Below are 22,360 nucleotides of genomic sequence, written 5' to 3' on the forward strand. Positions count from 1 at the left end.
AGGTATATCTGGATCAGTGTGTGTGTGTGTGTGAGTCCCTCTCACCTGCCCTGATCATCTCACCTGAGGCTCGAGCCGTCTGTGCATCATTACCTGAACCTCCACACGAGCCATTCATCATTCATCATCACTCAACCAGACAAATACTGCATGAAGAAGAGCAGGACAGCTTTCGGCAGACGCTCAGTGACGCTGCTCTGGGACAGTGTTTTACACCGCGCCTCTGAGCCTGAGGAACCAGAGGAAACCTATAGAGTTTACATGGGCAGATTACACAATTATTATTATTTTCTCTTTTTGTAGAACAGAGATATTCAACCACCAGCACCAGAACCAACTCGATCACTCGCACCAGAATACTTACACCTGGACTCATTATATATATATGAGTCCTTACTGAGCGGTGATGATATAACCTTAATGATATATATAATCCCCTATTCCCTCACCGGTTTGTCTCGTCGATCCATGTTTTTGTACACTGTAAAAAAAATATTGTTGGTTTAACTTAAAAAAGTAAGTTACCTGGTTGCCTTAAAATGTTGAGTTGATTGAAATTAAAAAAATTAGTTAATGCAATGGAGGAGATTGGTTTAATCAATAGAAACTCAAAATATGATGTAATCTGAACCACATTAATTATCTAAATTGATTTGACAAAAGCTAAAAAGTTGTGATGACAAATAATGAAAACAATTTTTTTTTTACAGTAGGCTATATGTTATGTATGGATTTACCTGACTCTTTCTTTATCTGCGATTACAGTCACGCTGAACTCTCTCTACGCCATCGAGTGTCACACTGTAAATGCAAACATGGTATTTAATTAAAAATAGTAAATTGACCTTAATCATTTTTTTTTTTCAACCTGCTAACACTCGCTTTTAGTAAGTTACTTGTACTTTGAGGTTGAAAAATCTTACCAGCTCAGTCTACTTGAGCTGGATTCATTTAGAAAAAGTAAGTTTATGACCTGTGGGCATGCGCAGATCGGCGCTAGACGGCGATCAACGTATAACGTTTTTAAACGTAACATAAAAAAAATATCATGCTTTGGTAAATCATAATTATGAGATAAAAAGTTGAAATTATGGCATAATTAGTCACAAATATGACATTTAAAAAATATCTGATTTTTTTTATTGAATTTTGACAGAATTCCTGTCATTATTGTGACTCAATTTAAACTTTTTGTCATAATTTCAACTTTTTATGACATACTCAGTATTGTGTGTAATTAATTACAATTACTTTTCCATTGAAAAAGTAAAATAAGTGATTACTCGTAATTTTTTAGCAATTTAATTAGTTACTTATGATGTAATTGCATTAAATATTGTATAGACTTTAGAACAATCCCATATATAACAATATTTACCATTAAAATGACGTATTATGTAAAAATGTATGTTATAATTTTAACCTTCTCCCTTTAAATACTTTGGTTAATTCAAGAATAATTTATGCAATTGTATATATCTTTGAAAGAATTAAAGTGCAGTGTTGTGTCTGTCCTCGTGTTGTTACTTTTTAGAGAGAGTAATCTACAGTAATCTAATTAAACTGTTAAACATATAATTAGTAGCTAGTAATTAGATCCTTCTTTATAGTAACTTACCCAACACTGGTCATAATTATGTATACCAAAATATTTTTTTCTTTAAACAATTACTCATTTTATTAATTTAAGAAACTACTCAAATAAAAAAGCTATGAGAACATCAAAAATTATTTATTTAATTTCGCATATTTTTCTTTTTGTGTGCCCGCTTGTAATTTGTTATGTATTTCTGTAGGCTAAATATCAAAATATATATATATAATTAAAGCCGGTTTAAATAAATGAATAAATATTTCACTATATGAAACGCTCTGAAAGGCTGCTTTCCATCTTTAAACAAAAATGCAATTATTTTTAATTTTTAATTTATTTTTATTTTTAATTTTTACAATCCACATATTACATTGGTGTAATTGTCTCTGAAGCTCTTTCCAATAAAGCTCGAAAGCAACGACCTTGCGTTGACGTCACACCAACATCCGGGTCATTGCGCAGAGTTAGTTGTGCGCATGCGCAGTGCAGCCAGTGGTTCGACCTCTGTTTTCGGTGAGTGCGTTCGTTCCGAACAGATAAATCTACATCCATCCTTCATCCTCCATCTGTATGAGCACAGAGTTGCGGGTTTGATCGGGATATATTCAGGAGACGTTTTTGTGGCGTACGACAGCTGTATTTCTTAAGCTCTTCTTATAAATCTCCTCTGACCTCATATTTTGTCTTTGCAGAAGCCGCTCAAAATCACTCACAATTCAACATGTTCACCTGCGCGAAGTTCGTCTCCACACCCGCCCTGGTGAGTGAGTGAGTGCTGGTAACTCAGTGTTAGTGTGTGTGTGTTTAACTGTGTGTTTTGTTGCTGCTGTTCGGCCTGCGGGTTGAACTTGACGTCAGTAATTCATTCATTCCTGGACGGATTTAAAAGGGTTAATAATGTGAAACGTCACGCGCTGTTGTAGATTACCTTTGACCTTTTGCTTTAGGCTCAAAGTTTTGAGTTCGGTAAGGTCAAACGCTGTGCTAGATATGAAGACATTAATCTGGTCCGTGTTAGTGGAAAGTGGTTATTCCACGTAGTCTGGTAACGTCAAGTACTGCAGTGATGAAGATGTCAGTTGTCTATCTATCACCTCAAAGGGGTTTTGTTTATTTTTATTTATTGATATCCTGCAAAGTATCTTAGAGTAAGGCATTTCAGTGGCGGTCCCCCTGGTGTAACCCGAGATGAAGGTTGTCTTTATCAAGGGCACAATGGAGCTCCTTCACGGGATGTCCTGTTGTGGGACTGAACCTGTAACAGTTAAAGGGTTAACGTTAGTTCGCCCAAAAATGAAAATTCTGTCAGTAATTACTCACCCTCATGTTGTTCCAACCTCGTAAGACTTTCGTTCATCTTCAGAACACAAATTAAGATATTTTTGATGAAATCTGAGAGCTGTCTGAAATTGAAACTTGCCGGTTTCTTGCTGGCCAATAGCGAGCCTACGTTCTGACGTACAACTCAGAAGCGCTGCGCTGTTGTTACACTACGTGAACTCACTCAGACCCACACAGAAGAAAATCAATAGTTGAATAAAGTTGTTATTTTTGTTTGGTTTTGCGCACAAAAAGTATTCTCGTTGCTTGATAAACTTAAGGTTGAGTCACTAGCTACGTTTACATGGACACCTTTTGGTTCAATCGGAATGAAATCAATACGACTGATGAATCCGAACACGGTGTTTACGTGAACAAACAGCTCGTTCTGCGCATTAAACGCTATTTAACGTCATCGCACATGCGCAGTCCTTTCAGTTTCGGTTTTCAATCCGATCAAGTGTTTACATGTTCTCTCGATCGGATTACAAAAGGAATAAACCACCCCTTTCAATCGGATTGAAATTTAATTCGGATCGAGCTCAATCGGATCGATTAGGGTGTTTACATGAAGGTTTTTTTGTCCGATTGAGCCGATAAGTGTCCATGTAAACGCAGCTACTGTAGTCACTTGGACTATTTTAAACATTGTCTTTACTAACTTTCTGGGCTGGCAAGTTTCAATAACATAGAAGTCTATAAGTGATCCAGCTCTCAGATTTAATCAAAAATCTCTTGTTCTGAAGATGAACGAAGGTCTTACGGGGTTGGAACAACATGAGGGAGAGTAATTACTGACAGAATTTTCATTTTTGGGTGAACTAACCCTTTAAGAGAACAGGACAGTTTAGGCTACAGGTAAATGCATGTGAGTCAGATCTGTTTTCCTCATGACAGTGACAAACCACATGAAATCTGATCTTTTCATTTCTGTTTTGGGCCATTTCCATATGTGCTCCTAAATCTGATACAGGACTGATGATCAGTCTGAACCGTCATATCGGAATTCATGCGACTTTTCCGACACTGTAGGGCAACATTCGTCTCGATTCTGCGCTCACGGGAGTCGCTTTAAAGATTGTACATACCCGGCGACGTTATCAAGACCGGTGCGAAAGGTAGTCAGTGAAGGACAGTGATGTGTCAGAGCTCATAGGGTATTACAGTGACCGCTTTGTATACAGGCAAAAGTGTTTAAATTCGCTGATCACACTATAAATAAACACGTAATCACTTACTTTTATGTCCTCAGTATTTACTTCCGTATGACAGCGTGCTGCGTGACGTCTCGTTATCGTTCTTTTGCAGTTCAGTTCAGGACCATGGTCTGGTCACACTACAATCTGAGATATTGTATTACATGTATAACAACAATGTGAACAGCTATGCAATAAAAATTGAGCACTAAGGCAGTGTGAACGTAGCCAGACAGGTTGTTGGTACTGGTATCTCGCCAGTATACACTTGTTTAGGGTTTTAATGGATATGTCATACATGAAGACTATTTAAAGTGCTCCTAAATTGTTGTCTCCTACAACAGGTTTTCATGCATCCAATGTCAAAAAACACTTTAATTTTCTAATAATATACACTGCACATCACCACATTTTCCACTGATTCTCAAACGACTCAACGGGTGAATCCGTCTCTCTAAATCCCTCCTCTCCGTGAGCTGCTCTGCTCTGATTGGTCAGATGACCCAAGTCTGTTGTGATTGGTCGACTGCTTACAGCGCCTGTCGGAAACTACACGCTCATTAGCATAACTGAACATCAGCTCTACACACTGTAAAGAGACCGCAACGATGGCGTCGTTTTTACCACGTCAATCCGAGCGCGAGTCCGATGATGAAACATTGGGAGAATGATATTATTTAATGTTATAACGAAATATTATAACGTGTGTTAGCTGGAGACCTACACGATATATAACACAAAACTATTTTGAACACCGTTAGAAAATGTTTACACTATTTATGTTTTATAAAAAAATATAAAATTATCAATAATTAATCATACTTGCAGGTTGTGATTCTGAGGAGCAAGTTGGTCCAAATAAACCGAGTACTGACCCATCTTTCATGAGCAAGCGTATTGCGAGTCCGGCTTTGGACTTAAGAAGCTGTGGTCAGTAAAGTGACGTGTTGTGGGCTTCGCGAAAGATGTCACGCAGTGAGATTCGAATTAAAAACGACTCGTATAGTCGGTTCAGAGTCGATTCTTTCTTTTGGGAGACAATAACTTTATTTATCGTGCACTTTCGACTTTACAACTTTGCCCTCTTTACAGGGGCCCTTTAATACTCCTAATATAAATGCATCGTCATATGGGTGCCTTATAATAGTCAGCATTGAATGCACAACTTCTTGTGGTGAACCTTGAGGCGGAACTGACCTTTCCCAGCATACATGTCATTCAGAAAACTGTCCAACACTGTTTCTTTCAAATTCACCCCCTTTTATTGACAGCTGTCTAGGTGGTTCTCTTATAATCTGGTGACGGTCTGTGTGTTTTGTGTGTTGTAGGTGCGTGCGGGCTCCAGGTCCCTGTACAGGCCGCTCTCCGCTGCTGTGCTCTCCAGACCAGAGGCCAAACCCGAGGTGACTGTCAAACCTGCCTTTTTGAAGTGATTCATTTCATTTTGAATCAGCTGAAGGAAATTATCCATTATTTATCGACTTTAATATATCGACCAAATCTTTTTAATCGGCCGATAACGATAACATAAAAAATTATCATTTATCGGCCGATACCGATATGGTGGACGATATATCATGCATCCCTACTATTTTTTTGGGGGGGTGACCTAACCCTATATGCCATTTAAAAAAAAATTGTCATGCTTATCTGCTCCTCATAAACTCAGTAATTATTCCTTCTGGTGAGAAATGTGATTGTCACATTGAATCTGACACCATGTTGTAGCTCGATTGCTGTTAAAGCATGATAGGTGGCAGGCCGGACACACTCGGGTCGTGTAGAGGTCAAGTAAGCCCTCTCTTGCATCTGTAGGTCAGTGGTGCTGTCCTGCCTCAGTCAGCCTTCACTCAGGCCCTCAGGAGCTTCCAGACCAGCGCCGTGAGCCGCGACATCGACACCGCCGCCAAGTTCATCGGAGCGGGAGCTGCCACCGTGGGAGTGGCTGGATCCGGGGCTGGCATCGGAACGGTGTTCGGGAGCCTTATCATCGGATATGCCAGGTCAGATGCAGTTCACGGTCTTCTACACCACTGATCAGAAGTTTAGGGTTAGCAGGATAAAAAAAAACACACAAAAAAACATGTCTGCAGTTATTTGTTCAAAAATACAGTAAAAATGGTAATTACAACTTTCAAGGTCCAGAAAGGTAGTAAAGATTACCTTTACTACTACTAGTAAATAGTCCATGTGACCCCAGTGGTTCAACCTTAATGTTATGAAGCGACGAGAATAGTTTTTGTGCGCAAAAACAGCAACTTTATTCAACAATTTCTTCAAGTCTTCTACGCTTTGTCATAAATGCAGTGCAGCGCTTTAATACCAATGCCATTGGCTGACGCTGGTCACATGATCACCTCAGGAGCTGGCCAATGGGGAGCCGGCGTTCAGATGTAGAACCTGAAAGCACTGCACTGTATTTACAAGTGTAAACAGCGTAGGAGACGGACACAATCGAGAAGAAATTCGGAAGCGTTTTAATTGTTAATGAGTCTGTACATTTCACTTGCTATGTTTCCAGCCACCTATTTCTATTCAGATTTTGGGACGTCGCATAAAGTGCTGGATGGAAATTCCATGTTTTTTTTATGAGACGTATGCATAAACTACGATGGACACACATTTACCACATAAATCCCTCAATGTGTAACAAAAAATGTCATGTGACTTTCCCTCAGCAATGTGATTGGATAACTGGACTAACCAGTGGACCAATCGTATCACAGCATTTCAAATGTTGGTTTGATGCTTCTGAAACGCTTGAGCCAAAGTCTGTCATCAGAATGATTTGGTTTAATCCCCTCAGAAAGTCTCACCTGATTGCGTTCCCAAACACCAGCATCCGAACGCAAGCGAACACGACAGCGTTTATTGCGTTTCGTCTGACGCTCTGAGACGCAACTCATTTATGATGGAGGACAAAAGAGCCACAGTTTCTTCCCCGATTGCGGCGACTTCCTTTTTTATCACAGATATTTTGCGCCAATTTCCCAGGAAGTGCTGATCCTTGAACACATGGGATGGAAACGCTGCTTTATTCACAAATGTTTTATGCGATATTCATAGATACATTCATACCTTTGGATGGAAATGCTGCTAATTTCAAAGAATTTAGAACAATCTTTGTCAATGTTTGCAAGTGTCTCTGCATGTAACTTCTAGTAAAGCGCTGTGTTTTGTGTTGTGTTGTTGCAGGAACCCGTCTCTAAAGCAGCAGCTCTTCTCTTACGCCATCCTGGGTTTTGCTCTGTCTGAAGCCATGGGGCTCTTCTGTTTGATGGTTGCTTTCCTCATCCTGTTCGCCATGTAAAATCTGCTAGTTTGTGGAACACATTTAGTGCAGTTATTGACTACGTGTTTTTGCTGTTGCTACCAAAACGTCTGCTGTTGGTCTCTGCAGGAGGAAAGAAGTATGAAGTCCACTATGTTAAAAGAAATCATTTAAATATTGTTTAACTATTTAATCAAATCTTGTTCATGCCCATTAAATAAGAACAGCAACAGCTCCATCGGTGCTGCTTCACGGATATAAAGAACCTGATAGCACTTTCTGTACATCAGAATAGGGTGAGTGTGTGAGTGTGTGAGTGTGTGAGTGTGTGAAGACTGTAAGAGTCCACTCAGATGTTTTCAGGGGTTAAACTGCTGGTTGGTAGTGTGACTGTAAATTTATAGCAATTGGTTGAAAGCCACAATTGCATTTGTAAATTGCATTAAATAAATTTAGATCACAGTTTACCGTTTCTCTGTGGTGTCTGCTTCATTTTTGTTCATGTGCCTTGTGTTCATACATCACCAATAAGCAAGTTGAGCAACTTTTGTTTTGTTTTGTGAAGTACATAATCTGTCTAATTTTGTGAAGAGAACTTCAGTAAAACGTAAGTTTTTGTGGTAGTACTTAACGATAAGGTTACATTAGTTAACATGAACTAACAATAAAAATACTTCTAAAGCATTTATTAATCTTAGTTATTTTAACATTTACTAATACACTAAGATCAAAAGATGTTAATATTATTATTTTGACCTGAACTACCAATTAACAGTTGTATTTTTATGTACCTACTACGTTTACAAATAACAAAACCTGGAACAAATGTATTGCTTATTGTTACAGCATTAGCGAACATTAATTAATAGGACCTTAATGTAATGTATTGCCGCTTTTGCTTATGCATATTATGCTTTGCATTACAAAATCAGGTGTTAAATCTGATTTATAACGTGTTTAAATAATAATAATAAAAAAAACTATACACCAAAGGAGAGCTCGTCGCTTTAGCTCTGAAGGGGTCATCAGAGCACACATTTATCGCGAGATAAGAGTTTAAAGGGCTTGGCTCTGGGGCGAGCATGAGTACCTACGTCTCGCGAGAGTTTGCCACATGTGTTTTGTCTTTAATGGAGGTCCTAATTCTCGCGAGAGTTGGAATAAGTGGGCTTTGGCTCTTCAGGGTTCAGCCTGCGGGTGAGTAAGCGCGTCAATGCACACTATTTATAAACAGACACGCCTTTAAAATAGCTTTGGGTTGGCTAGTAGAATAGTCTGAATATGTAGCACCATAAAAACGCAGCTTTATGACATGTTCAGAGCTTGTCGGTGTTTCTTTGTTGTTAATATGGCGACGCATGCTAACAGCTAGCTGAGGTCCCACTGAAATGAATGAGAGATGAGGCTGAGCATTGATTAGCTTGCTGAGACTGATGTAAACAATCTGTTTAGTGTTGATACAGTCCCGGCGTCGCTGGAAATACACTAAACTATTGCAGGTTTGTGGTTGAAGACACTAGCGCTTTAACTTTAGCGTTGTGATAGTATAGAAATACAGTGATATTTAAAGTAGAATGTGACAATAGGTTGTGTTGATATCAGACTGAACATCACATTAGAGCACATTCACTACTGCATGTGAGTGAGTGAGCGAGGGGTTTAACAAACACATAGACACCAATGCCAAGTATTTGAGTTATATTAAATTACATGCAATGATGCCTGTCATTCTACTTTTAATCCTCATCTGTGTCCTGTCAAATCTGCTGTGACAGCTCGGTCTGAAACAACATCTATTCAGTAACAGTAGTGCTGATTAATACTCAATGTTACTCATGATTATAGATTAATGCTGATTGATAAGCAGTGCCAATCGATCAAAAGTTTGGAAATTTTTTTTTATTTTTTATTATTCTCATAAACCCTACATTTATTTGATGAGAAATACATTAATATTGTGAAATATTATTACAGTTTAAAATAATGGTTTCTTTGTAAATATATAGTAAAATGTAATTTATTCCTGTGATCAAAGCTGACTTTTCAGCATCATTTCAGTGTCACATGATCCTTCAGAAATCATTCTAATATGATGATTTATTATCAGTGTTTAAAACAGTTATATTTTTTATTACCTGTGATAATTTATTTCAGGATTCATTGATGAATAAAAAGTAAAAAAAAAAAAAAACAATTCTAACAAAATAAACCTTTACTATCACCTTTATATCAATTTGACACATCCTTGCTTAGTAAAAGTATTAACTTTTTTTTTTTACTAATCCCAAACTTTTGAACAGTAGTGTATATTGTAAAGATTTCTATTTTAAATAAATGCAGCCTTGGTAAGAGACTTAGTCAAAAACATTAAAAATATCAATGTTTCTAAACTTTTGCCCGGTACTGTACAAGTCATGTGTTTCTGTTCTTAGGTGTGGCTTTAAATCATTGCGTTGTTGACTAATGAAAAGTTTCGTGTTTGATGTGATCAGGTGGCAGACTGAAGCTGTGAATATGAGTGATGATAAACCGTTCCTCTGCACTGCTCCTGGCTGCGGACAGGCATGTGATCTCTGACTTATAAACACTAACACACACTTAAATAAACACTGCAGTTAAGTCACATGCTTTCTTTTTCACACACTTGCCTGTCTGCCTGCAACAGCGATTCACAAATGAAGACCACCTGGCGGTGCACAAACACAAGCATGAGATGACCCTGAGATTCGGTCCGGCTCGCAACGAGAGCGTCATCATCGCAGGTGAGTCACCTGACCGTCAAAATAAGAGAAACCAAACTCAAACCCGTAGTTGTTCATGGGTGTCTGGGTTTATTGGCTGCCGTTGCAGACCAGACGCCGACGCCGACCCGCTTCCTGAAGAACTGCGAGGAGGTCGGGCTGTTCAACGAGCTCACCAGCCCGTTTGAGCACGACTTTAAGAAGGCCACCGAGGATGACGTTAAGAAGGTGAAGATGCCAGTTTATTCTGCAAGTTATGTGGTCATTTTGCAAATACACTATAAATTAAGTATTTTATGCTCACAAAGGCTGCATTTGTTTGGTCAAAAATGCAGTAAAAACAGAAATAGTGCAATATTACATTTTAAAATAACTGTTGAATATATTGTTCAAATGTAATGTATCCCTGTGATGCAAAGCTGAATTTACAGCATCATTACTCCAGTCTTCAGTGTCACATGATCCTCATTCAAATATGCTGATAAAAAGCTTTTCTCATTATTATCAATGTTGAAAACTGTTGTGCTGCTTCATAATTTGTGGGAAACCTTGACGCTTGTGAAACTAATGTAATCAAACATTTCAACATGGAGTATTGTGAGGTGAACGCTGTTGTATGTGTGGTTATTGCAGTTGCCTCTGGACTTGTCTCCGCTTGCGACTCCTGTTGTTCGAAACAAGATAGAGGAGCACACACCCATCGAGTCCCAGCGGGACAGTCCCCTCCCCCACCCCGAGTCCACCACCACCGACGACAAGGTGAGGCACGGGGAGAAATACATCAGCACTGGTTTAGCTCAGTCGTACTTGTGCCGGGCTCAGATTACATGATTTTTGGTTACGCTTTATTTTAAGGTGTCAGTGTTACAGTGTAATTATGTATTTAAGTACTGAGTAATATTAAGCAACTACATGTACTTACTATAGGGTTAGGGTTTGGATGAGGGTTAGTTGCATGTAATTATGCATAATTTACTGTTATTACTATGGTAAGTACATGTTACATATGTAACAAGGACACTGTAAAATAAAGTGTTACCCAATTCTTTTGTCTGTTACGATGTGTCAGATTACGTGATTTTGACTCTTCAAATCTTCTCGTGTCATGGACAAGAAACATGTCAGACAACTAACGTGTATGACACACATACACACACTCTCACGCACACTCACTCACTCACTCACTCACTCACTCACTCACTCACTCACTCACTCACTCACTCACTCACTCACTCACTCACACACACACACACACACACACACTCACTCACTCACTCACACACACACACACTCACACTCACTCACTCACTCACTCACTCACTCACTCACTCACTCACTCACTCACACACACACACACACACACACACACACACACACTCACACAAACTCGCTCGTTCACACTCTCACACACACACGCACACTCACTCTTGCTTATGGCAAGCCGTTTTAACCTTTATTCATTTCCGGGATATGAATCCTTGATATCAACATTTCAGTTTTTTCTAGTTAAAATGATAGTTATTGATATCAGGAATTAGATTTCCACTAGTAACAATACTACTTCTTGATATCAACAATTGAATTTCAACTAGTAAAAACTATAATTCTTGATATCTGTTATTGTATTTTCACTAGTGAAATGTCACCATAGGCTGCCATTCAAAATCCATTGTTGATATCAAGAATTGATTTCTTACTTGTTGAAATTCCAATTTCACATATCAGAAATACAATTCTTACTAGTAAAAATATATAATTTTTATATCAATAATTCAATTTTCACTAGTGACAATGTTAATTTCTGATATCATGAATGTGATTGTTACTAGTAAGAAAGCCATTTTAGATATCTGAAATAATATTGATATCAGAAATACATTTTCAGATATCAAAAATGAAAAATTTTACTAGTAGCAATTCAATTGTTGATATCAAGAATAGACATTTCAACTAGTGACAATTGAATTATTGATATCAGTAATTCGCATTTCTACTAGTAAGAAATCAATTCTTGATATGAACAATTGATTTTGAATGGCAGCCTATGGTGACATTTCACTAGTGAAAATACAATTACAGATATCAAGAATTCATATCCTGGAAATGAATAAAAGTTAAAACGGCTTGCCATACTTGCTCACTTACTCACACACACACACACACTCGCTTAAACTCACTCGCTCGCTCTGACTCACACACACATGCATACTCACTCTTTCTCACTTACTCACACACACACACTCACACACACACACACACACACACACACACACTCACTTGCACACATACATACACACGCACTCACTCACACACTCACTTGCACACACGCACTCACTCACTCACTTGCACACATACATACATACATACTCACTCACACACACACACGCACACTCACTCACTCACTTGCACACATACATACATACACACAGTACACACACTCACTCAAACTCACTCGCTCACACTCTCACTCACACACGCACACTCACTCACGCTCACTTGCATACACACACACTCACTCGCACACATACATACACACGCACTCACTCGCGCACACACACACACACACTCGACTAACTGAACCCGACATGGAGGACCAAAAAAAAATGTAAACATGGTATTCTTTTAATCGTGATGTCGTGAAGCATCGCAGACGCTAGCCGGTTGTCGTCCACTTATGACACACACTATACGAGATGAAACGATCGAATCTTGCGTCCCGACGCCCGTTGTCGTTTACGAATCCCCACGACACCCTACGGCATACGGACCGTGCCAAAATCAGGCTAAAATCGTGTGATCTGAACCAGGCATTAGTGCTCGTCATTTAGTAGCTTTTTTTCAATGCAAAGCAACTAATCGCAAGGAAGGTCCACCCTGGACGATACTGTGCAGAACTGTGTTGTCAGTAATTGTTGGTTGCTGGGTCTCCCCTCCCTGTGTTTGAACCTACAGCCTTTGTGTTAGCAGTCCAGATCCATGTGGCCGTCTCCCCTCAGCCCACCCGTGAAAGCTGTCTGCTTCTGCTAGCTTGTCCTGGAGCTCCTTGCTTTTAGATTAAATACTTTTCTTCATAGAGCTACAAAACAATCAGTGGTGAACCATCTATGAAAGAATCTCTTAGTTGGACAGAGTGTGTGAGAAAGATGAGACTTCCTTCCTTCCTAATTCAGCCAATATGCTGATTCTGACTTATAACATCTATAATAATAATCATTCACTTGGAGAACTCTGTGATCTGTATTTACCTTCAGCTCTAATGTGAACTCACAGAGAATATCACTTATTCAATACTTATTACGGTAACACTTTATTTTAGTGTCCTTGTTACACATTACATATAGTTACTGTACTAATAACTATAAATTATGCATAATTACATGCAACTTAACCCTATAGTAATTACATGTAGTTAATTATTATGTATAATTGCACTGTAACACGTACCTTTTTCTTGTTACACTGCCATTTAAGAGTTTGGGGTCAGTACGGTTTTATTTTTTGTAAGAACAAAAAAAAAAAAAAAACATCCTTGCCTTTTATCCTTGGGATAAATCGGCCGAAAAAAAGTTTCATAGACTTAACATTGGCACATAATTCGTAAGATCATATCTTTGGATCAGAAGGTCAGAGAGACTCGGGGTTGGGCTCTTTTGACTCGGCCTATCAAGTAGCCAATAAGTAGTGACATAACAACGTCATAGTCATGCCGTAGCAACCAGTTACAGGACCCTAGCAACCATTAAACAATATTAACAAGCAAAATCTCAGCACCACAACATTGTAGAAACACAGAGTTGGGCTTTTTAACTGTATTAACTGTATAAGCAACCCCTAGCAACCATATAGTTTATCCTAGCAACCGTACAAACACATGAATAAGCTTTATCTCGGCACCGGAACATCACATAAGCTGTGTCTGAAATCGCTCCCTATCCACTATATAGTGCACTATTTAGGGTGTCGGCCATTTTGTAGTGGTGTCCGAATTCTGAGTGAACGACATCATTCCCTATATTCGTTCACTACTTTTACCCACAATCCTCTCTGAATTCGAGTGTACATCCGATGTACACTTGCTGAGACACTATTTCCCACAATCCAACACGATAAGGCGATAGAGTGAATAAATAAACAAAAATGTCACCATGGCAACGGCACACGCGAGATAGAAAACAATCATTTATAAGACCAGACGCCTGGTTATTTATTTATATATAGACCGTTATATCTATATTTGAATAAACAAATGTGCTGTGTAGTGTTTTGTTTTCTTTTATTTTCACATATAAATGTAAAAAGTAAATAAATATGATAAGCAAGTGTTTTTATTATCTTTTTTTATCAAATAACGCAATAAACGTGAAAAATACATACATACAATTGTTACATACAATTCATACAGCCAAAAAAGGAAATATTAAAGATGGGTGGGTAATGTTTATGACGAAATTGTCTGAGCTCTCTGGCGCGTGATAATTATGTCAGCGTCCGAATTCGCTCACTCATTTTCGTTCACTCTTTGCTGATGTAGTGCACTCAACTGCCATTCACTATGTAGGGATTAGTGAATGAGTGAACGAGTGAGCGGTTTCAGACACAGCTATAGACATGGAGGTGGGCTCGTTTGTTTCGGTTGGGAAATCAGTCTGTAAATATCACCATGGTAACGGTGTAACCACACCCTAGCAACCGAGTGCCGAGTTTTGCCACTGCAAGCACCACTCACATTTTCTTCAGGAAATGTACAACCTTGCCGAATAACTGAAGCTTCACAGATTGAGTTGATCAAAAGGGACAGTAAAAGACATGTATAATGACACACAAACTCGGATTTCAAATAAATGCAGTTTCTTTCTGTTCATCAAATAATCCTGAACATTTTTATCACAGTTTCCACAAACATATTAAGCAGCACAACACTGAAATGTTTCTTGAGCATCAAATCATCATATTAGAATGAATTCTGAAGGATCATGTGACACTGAAGACTGGAGTAATGATGCTGAAAATTCAGCTTTAATCACAGGAATAAATTACATTTTACAATATATTACAATAGAAAACAGTTATTTTAAATTGTAACAATATTTTGCAATATTACAGTAATTTTACTGTAATATTACAGTTTTAAGCATTAAAAAAAATCCTACAGACCCCCAAATCATTGAACGGTAGTGTATATGGCAGTACAGTACTGACTCTTTCCAGCTGTCTCTGTCATTCAACAACTCTAAGGCACTACAAATTGTGGTCTCTTAATTCATAGATGAATCATGTATGTGGTGTAAAGGCCACTAGCTCAGAGCAGTGATGGACAGACTCAGAAGTGTAGTTGTGTGTGTCAGCTTGGCTCTCGTGTGGTGTTTCCAGGAGGTTTCTTTGCAGCCGATCTCCACTATAGTCCGTCCTGCCTCCCTCCAAGTCCCAAATGTGCTTCTGGCCAGCTCTGAGGCTGGTGTTGTTATTCAGCAAGCTCTCCCATCGCCAACATCTAGCTCTGTTATAACCCAGGTCCCATCCTCTAGTAGATCCATAGTGTAAGTAACTTCTAAACGTTACGTATTTATTCTGCTTCTCTCCTAGTTTGACATCATTTTCTCCTTTTTACGCCTCATTTTGGTCACTCATTTACTTGGAGAACTTATGATTTCGTTTCATTTGCTTGTGATCCATGTGCCTTTACACTTTCACCTCACAGATTTGTTCTCGACCATTAGACCGGTTTTATTTGAGCCTTTTGTTTTGTTTCACACACCAATTGAAGAGAAAATTCATGCTGTTGTTTTTTATGTGTTTAATACTTCACGTTAAGTCAACATGAACACAGAACTATTGCTTTTTAATACATTTTTTGTGCATGATTCATCACAAAGGGAAACAATAATGTTTGCCTTTGTAATATTTAATTAAAATGTAATAGCTTGCTCCGCGCCTGAGCTTTCCTTTTACCCTGAAGTCACTCAATAATAATGTTTTTAATTTGAACCAAAAGCCAAATAGCTGTTTTATGTAACTTATAGCAGTCATTTAATGCTAGCTTATATTCAAATAAAAAAAGTGACACCAACAATAGCAAATAACGATAAATGTTGTGAATATGATTGACTCAAATCGGATAAGAAACCATCTAATCTAAAATCCTGCCCCATTTATCCTCATTGAATATCCTGTTTCTCTCAGGAAAATGTCACATTACGTACAGTAAAATACCATGCAGATGCTGTTTCATGTTGACTTTAAAGCATGATGCTGTGTAGCTTGTGTTTGTAGCTTATGTATTTGTATATTTAAATTCTATATTACAGTAATGTTAATTTTATGTTTGAAATGAATTTAGTTTCTTTTCCCCCCACCTCTCTCTCTGTCTCTGTCTTCAGTCCGGTGTCCGGCACGTTTCCGGTTCTCCTGCAGCTGCCGAACGGTCAGACGATGCCCGTCGCTATTCCAGCCACCATCGCCAGCTCCAGCGTACACATACCCACTGCCATTCCTGTGAGTGTCACACACACACACACACACACACACACACACACACACACACACACACACACACACACACACACACACTCCTCTCTCTCGGGTGTGCTTAAAAAGCTCCTGTACAATCATTTTCCTGATCCTGGCGAATTACCATCCTGTGAAGTTCAGTTCCAACCCTGATCAAACACCTGAAACGGCTAATTAAATGAAAATCTGGTCATTTACTCACCCTCTTGTTATTTCAAACCTGTAAGACTTTTGTTCGTCTTCGGAAAACAAATGAAGATCCTTTGAATGAAATCTGAGAGATTTCTGTCTCTGCATTGACAGCTACACAAGTGACACTTTGACGCTTCAAAAAGGTCATAAAGAGATTGTAAAACTAATCCATATGAATCCAGCGGTTTAGCCTAAGTTTTCTGAGGAGGCATGATTGCTTTATATGTGACCCTGGACCACAAAACCAGTCAAAATGGCATTTTTCTTTGTTGAATAAATAAGCTTTCCATTGATGTATGGTTTGTTAGGATAGGACAATATTTGAAACAACTATTGTTAGTAAAAAAATCTAAATATTGAGAAAATCTTTAAAGTTCTCCATTTATGTTTGCGCTTTTGCTGCATCCACTCACAAAAATATTTTTAATATATATTTATGGTAGGAAATTTACAAAATATCTTCATGGAACATGATCTTTACTTAATATCCATACAATGTATTGTTGGCTATTGTCACAGATATACGATACGTGTGCGACATGTGACTGGTTTTGTGATCCAGGGTCACATATGATGAACAGATTTAATTTATACTTTTATTCACATATAAACATTGATCAGCGAACATAAACAGAAGCTCAACCGAACCTGCTTGACGTGCAAGAACAAACCTCTCGCAGAAGCTCAAACGTGCTGTGTAACACGAGAATGAACCTCATTGGTTCTTGCTGAAGCTCAAATGTGATGCGTAACACGAGAATGAACCTCATTGGTTCTTGCTGAAGCTCAAACGTGATGCGTAACACTAGAATGAACCTCATTGGTTCTTACTGAACCTCAAACGTGATGCGTAACACTAGAATGAACCTCATTGGTTCTTACTGAACCTCAAACGTGATGCGTAACACTAGAATGAACCTCATTGGTTCTTGCTGAACCTCAAACGTGATGCGTAACATGAGAATGAACCTCATTGGTTCTTGCTGAACCTCAAACGTGATGCGTAACACAAGAATGAACCTCATTGGTTCTTGCTGAACCTCAAACGTGATGCGTAACACAAGAATGAACCTCATTGGTTCTTGCTGAAGTTCAAACGTGATGCGTAACACTAGAATGAACCTCATTGGTTCTTGCTGAACCTCAAACGTGATGCGTAACACGAGAATGAACCTCATTGGTTCTTGCTGAAGCTCAAACGTGATGCGTAACACGAGAATGAACCGCATTGGTTCTTGCTGAACCTCAAACGTGATGCGTAACACGAGAATGAACCGCATTGGTTCTTGCTGAACCTCAAACGTGATGCGTAACACGAGAATGAACCTCATTGGTTCTTGCTGAACCTCAAACGTGATGCGTAACACGAGAATGAACCGCATTGGTTCTTGCTGAACCTCAAACGTGATGCGTAACACGAGAATGAACCGCATTGGTTCTTGCTGAACCTCAAACGTGATGCGTAACACGAGAATGAACCTCATTGGTTCTTGCTGAACCTCAAACGTGATGCGTAACACGAGAATGAACCTCATTGGTTCTTGCTGAACCTCAAACGTGATGCGTAACACGAGAATGAACCTCATTGGTTCTTGCTGAACCTCAAACGTGATGCGTAACACGAGAATGAACCTCATTGGTTCTTGCTGAACCTCAAACGTGATGCGTAACACGAGAATGAACCTCATTGGTTCTTGCTGAACCTCAAACGTGATGCGTAACACTAGAATGAACCTCATTGGTTCTTGCTGAACCTCAAACGTGATGCGTAACACTAGAATGAACCTCATTGGTTCTTGCTGAACCTCAAACGTGATGCGTAACACGAGAATGAACCTCATTGGTTCTTGCTGAACCTCAAACGTGATGCGTAACACTAGAATGAACCTCATTGGTTCTTGCTGAACCTCAAACGTGATGCGTAACACGAGAATGAACCTCATTGGTTCTTGCTGAACCTCAAACGTGATGCGTAACACGAGAATGAACCTCATTGGTTCTTGCTGAACCTCAAACGTGATGCGTAACACTAGAATGAACCTCATTGGTTCTTGCTGAACCTCAAACGTGATGCGTAACACGAGAATGAACCTCATTGGTTCTTGCTGAACCTCAAACGTGATGCGTAACACGAGAATGAACCTCATTGGTTCTTGCTGAACCTCAAACGTGATGCGTAACACGAGAATGAACCTCATTGGTTCTTGCTGAACCTCAAACGTGATGCGTAACACTAGAATGAACCTCATTGGTTCTTGCTGAAGCTCAAACGTGATGCGTAACACGAGAATGAACCTCATTGGTTCTTGCTGAACCTCAAACGTGATGCGTAACACTAGAATGAACCTCATTGGTTCTTGCTGAACCTCAAACGTGATGCGTAACACGAGAATGAACCTCATTGGTTCTTGCTGAACCTCAAACGTGATGCGTAACACGAGAATGAACCTCATTGGTTCTTGCTGAACCTCAAACGTGATGCGTAACACGAGAATGAACCTCATTGGTTCTTGCTGAACCTCAAACGTGATGCGTAACACGAGAATGAACCTCATTGGTTCTTGCTGAAACTCAAACGTGATGCGTAACACGAGAATGAACCTCATTGGTTCTTGCTGAAACTCAAACGTGATGCGTAACACGAGAATAAACCTCATTGGTTCCTCTCACGCTGTCAATGGAGGAACAGAAATAAAAAGTTCTTCATTTGTGTTCTGAATATGAACGAAAGTCTTACGGGCTTTTCATTTTTTTTGGTGAACTATCCCTTTAAAAAACATTGTTGAAATTTCTTATTGAGGTTTCTTTTTGAAATGAAACCTTGGAACAATTTAAGTGGACTTCAGGGAAAGAACTAGAATGGATTCTGGGATTGCATGGTCTGTGAAGGACACACTTAATGCTGCCTTTGAATGTCTAAACAAAGGTGTATTAGACAGCAGCCTAATATTTTAAAAGCCTTTGGAAAGCACCTATGATGCCTTAAAATGCTGTTCAAAGTGTCCCAATCATGCTTTTTCGAACATTCCCTTTCATGTAGTGAGTGATACAGCTGTTTGTGAATGTAAAAGGTCTGCAAAGTTTTAAAGATCAAAGCGCATGACAAATAAAGTTAGTCTCCTAAAAGAAAAGATCGATTCTGAACTTCCAAAACGAGTCGTCAGTAATTCCAGTCTCACTTCCTGGTTTGTAACACATTTGCATAATGCCAGTCAGTGGTCTTCATTGGCTGCCGGTGAACAACGTCTACTTTGACCCTCAAACACTGTAGTTGTAGCTGAGACTGGAAGAGTTTGATCATGTCGAGAAGTTTTCTGCAAATCCACTTTGATGCAGTTCAAAAGGATGAGGACTCGCGCTGGAACTGATTCGGTAAAACCGACGCCATCGCTACTGTTCGTATCACTGTGTCTCAAGTGCTGAGGAAGAGCTGAATTTCAGAAATGGTAACGGGCGTTTGGTTTCCGACACAAGCTGTAAGCGATCGACCAATCACAACACACTAGGCCATGTGACCAATCAGAGCCGAGCAGACTCTCAGAAAGGAGGGGTTTAGAGAGACTTGAATCTTCTAAATTAACCAGTTTCAGACTCTTCGATAAATTAGGTGATGTGCAGTGTATGTTATGAGAAAATTAAAGTGTTTTTTGACATTGGATTCATGTTAACTTATTGTAGGAGACTCCAAAACAAAATTAGGAACCCTTAGAATAGCACAATAGGGGCACTTTAGGTCTCAGTAGGTTTTGGTCCAAAATATCTATGGAGGGCAGACTGTTTTTTTATTTGTCTAATTAGACATTGTTGGAGTGCTTCAGAATTATAATGCAGTAGATGAGTGTAATAAGTGTGTATAGGGTCCATCTCAGATGATCGTCACACACACACATCTGAAGATCACAGAAGCTTGACTGAAATAACCGTTCAGCTTGAAATGTTTTCCTCTTTTTAAAAACTCTGCCTTTCTAATCACAAGTGGTCACAGGAGACGCATGTTACTACGAGCCGTCTGTGTCCTGACCAGATGTGAACAGTCCCACAAATCCATCACGGAGAAACAAAACGTGCTTGAAAGTCATGTGACCTCTTTTAAACATGGCTCCAGTGCGTTGAGTTTGTGCGACCGTATGCACATGTTTGTCTTTTTCAGTTTAGTTTTTTTGGTCATTTTACCTGTGTTAATGCCAACTACATAAATATTGGCATAGGTGCGTATTTTTATTGGAATTTTACTATTTCAGCTTTCATTTATATGTTTATATCCTTCAAGTATTTCCTTTAATGAATCTATTTTGCTCTAGGTACACAAAATAATTTCACTCAGGACCTTGAGGACAAAAATGTCCCCATTGAAACCCATTAAAACTGTTAAGTTTATTATATTTAGCCATTTAACTATAAATGATGCAATCTTTGTTAATAGGCTTTCATTCTGTTGGCAAGGCTTCAAAATAAAAAAAAAATAAAAAAAAATCCAAATCGTGCCATTTTCTCAGGTTTGGCCTATATAGCAAATACTCGCTTTATTCCTGTTTTATGCTTTTGCATATTATAGAGCCAACGGGATAAATTATGCAGCGATAATTGAGTTGGTGTGGATGTCAGAGTGCGATTTGTATGTGTGTAGTAAAGAAATTGTATGTGTGCATATAATATTTGAGAGAGAAAAACTCGACTTCAAATCACAATTCCAGCCACTGTGTGACCAGTGGAGTTTTGCTGGCATCTAACGGGGGAAATTTGGTACTGCGTCCAAACAAGATCTTACTGAAAGCTCCTTTTTTGAGATATCAACCTCAAATTTGAAACACAACTTGTTTAGATATATTTTAAGAAACTTGTTTCATAAAATATATATTTTATATGCAATAATGTTCATAAATCATGTTCATAAACTTCTTTTTTTTTCTTTTTTTTTTTACTTCAACAACAAGGGTCTTCTTTAAAATGAGACCAGACTTAAGTCTGTGCTCCCAAGCTTCAAATTTCGATGAAATATTTTTGACACAGACATTTTTGTCCACTATGGACCTGTGTGTAACTCTTTTTAATTGACGCACAAGGGTGAAGTGTGTGCTGGTTGATGATGTTGGCTCTTATGAAGGACACTGCGCCTCTTTCATGACGTCAGCCCGTGTGGGGTGCGCTAATTTATGCAGAGACACATTATCACTCATACACACGTGTCTGGGGCAGTTAAAACCCTGTGTGTGTGTGTGTGTGTGTGTGTGTGTGTGTGATTGGAACACTGAACAGCATATGATTATGTCCCCTAGGCTTTCAGCAGGAGGAAAGGAGAAGGATGGGAAACAAACAAACAAACAAAGAGAATGTTTCACTTATGCCGTAGTCCAGTGTTTTCTACAGGCTTTTTACAGCACTACAGACTCAGGGACCCTTTTTATGTTGAGATTTATGTTACTGGTTTTTATTTAGTTTAACCAATTAAATAAATGGAATAAAAATAGTTTTTAACATTCATTTACAAACACAATAGCCTGCTAGTGACTCATTTGAGCCAGTTTAGTGATGTAATGTG

General features: G+C 38.8%; 2 protein-coding genes across 3 annotated transcripts in view; both read left to right on the forward strand.

Moving 5' to 3' along the window:
* The first annotated feature begins 1,988 nt into the window (after positions 1-1,988).
* atp5mc3a (ATP synthase membrane subunit c locus 3a) lies at positions 1,989-7,853 on the forward strand. The gene is made up of 5 exons (XM_084421565.1): positions 1,989-2,107; positions 2,287-2,354; positions 5,439-5,513; positions 5,926-6,113; positions 7,306-7,853. Exons 1-5 carry the CDS (start codon positions 2,071-2,073, stop codon positions 7,418-7,420), a joined length of 483 nt encoding a protein of 160 aa, XP_084277691.1. The 5' UTR covers positions 1,989-2,070; the 3' UTR covers positions 7,421-7,853.
* Positions 7,854-8,541: 688 nt separating this feature from the next.
* atf2 (activating transcription factor 2) overlaps positions 8,542-22,360 on the forward strand; it is a 34,212-nt gene continuing 20,393 nt past the window's right edge. Inside the window, exons 1-7 of one of the 2 annotated variants that reach the window (XM_084421676.1) lie at positions 8,542-8,578; positions 9,874-9,943; positions 10,047-10,143; positions 10,232-10,350; positions 10,756-10,881; positions 15,493-15,659; positions 16,500-16,614. In XM_084421676.1, coding sequence (XP_084277802.1) covers positions 9,896-9,943; positions 10,047-10,143; positions 10,232-10,350; positions 10,756-10,881; positions 15,493-15,659; positions 16,500-16,614 — 672 coding nt within the window. In that variant the 5' untranslated portion in view covers positions 8,542-8,578; positions 9,874-9,895. Of the gene's footprint in view, positions 8,579-8,794; positions 8,881-9,873; positions 9,944-10,046; positions 10,144-10,231; positions 10,351-10,755; positions 10,882-15,492; positions 15,660-16,499; positions 16,615-22,360 lie in introns of those variants that run through there. The other variant, XM_084421677.1, reaches the window with a different exon arrangement.

Source organism: Rutilus rutilus, assembly GCF_951802725.1.
Source record: "Rutilus rutilus genome assembly, chromosome: 10".
In the NCBI taxonomy this organism is placed as follows: Eukaryota; Metazoa; Chordata; class Actinopteri; order Cypriniformes; family Leuciscidae; genus Rutilus; species Rutilus rutilus.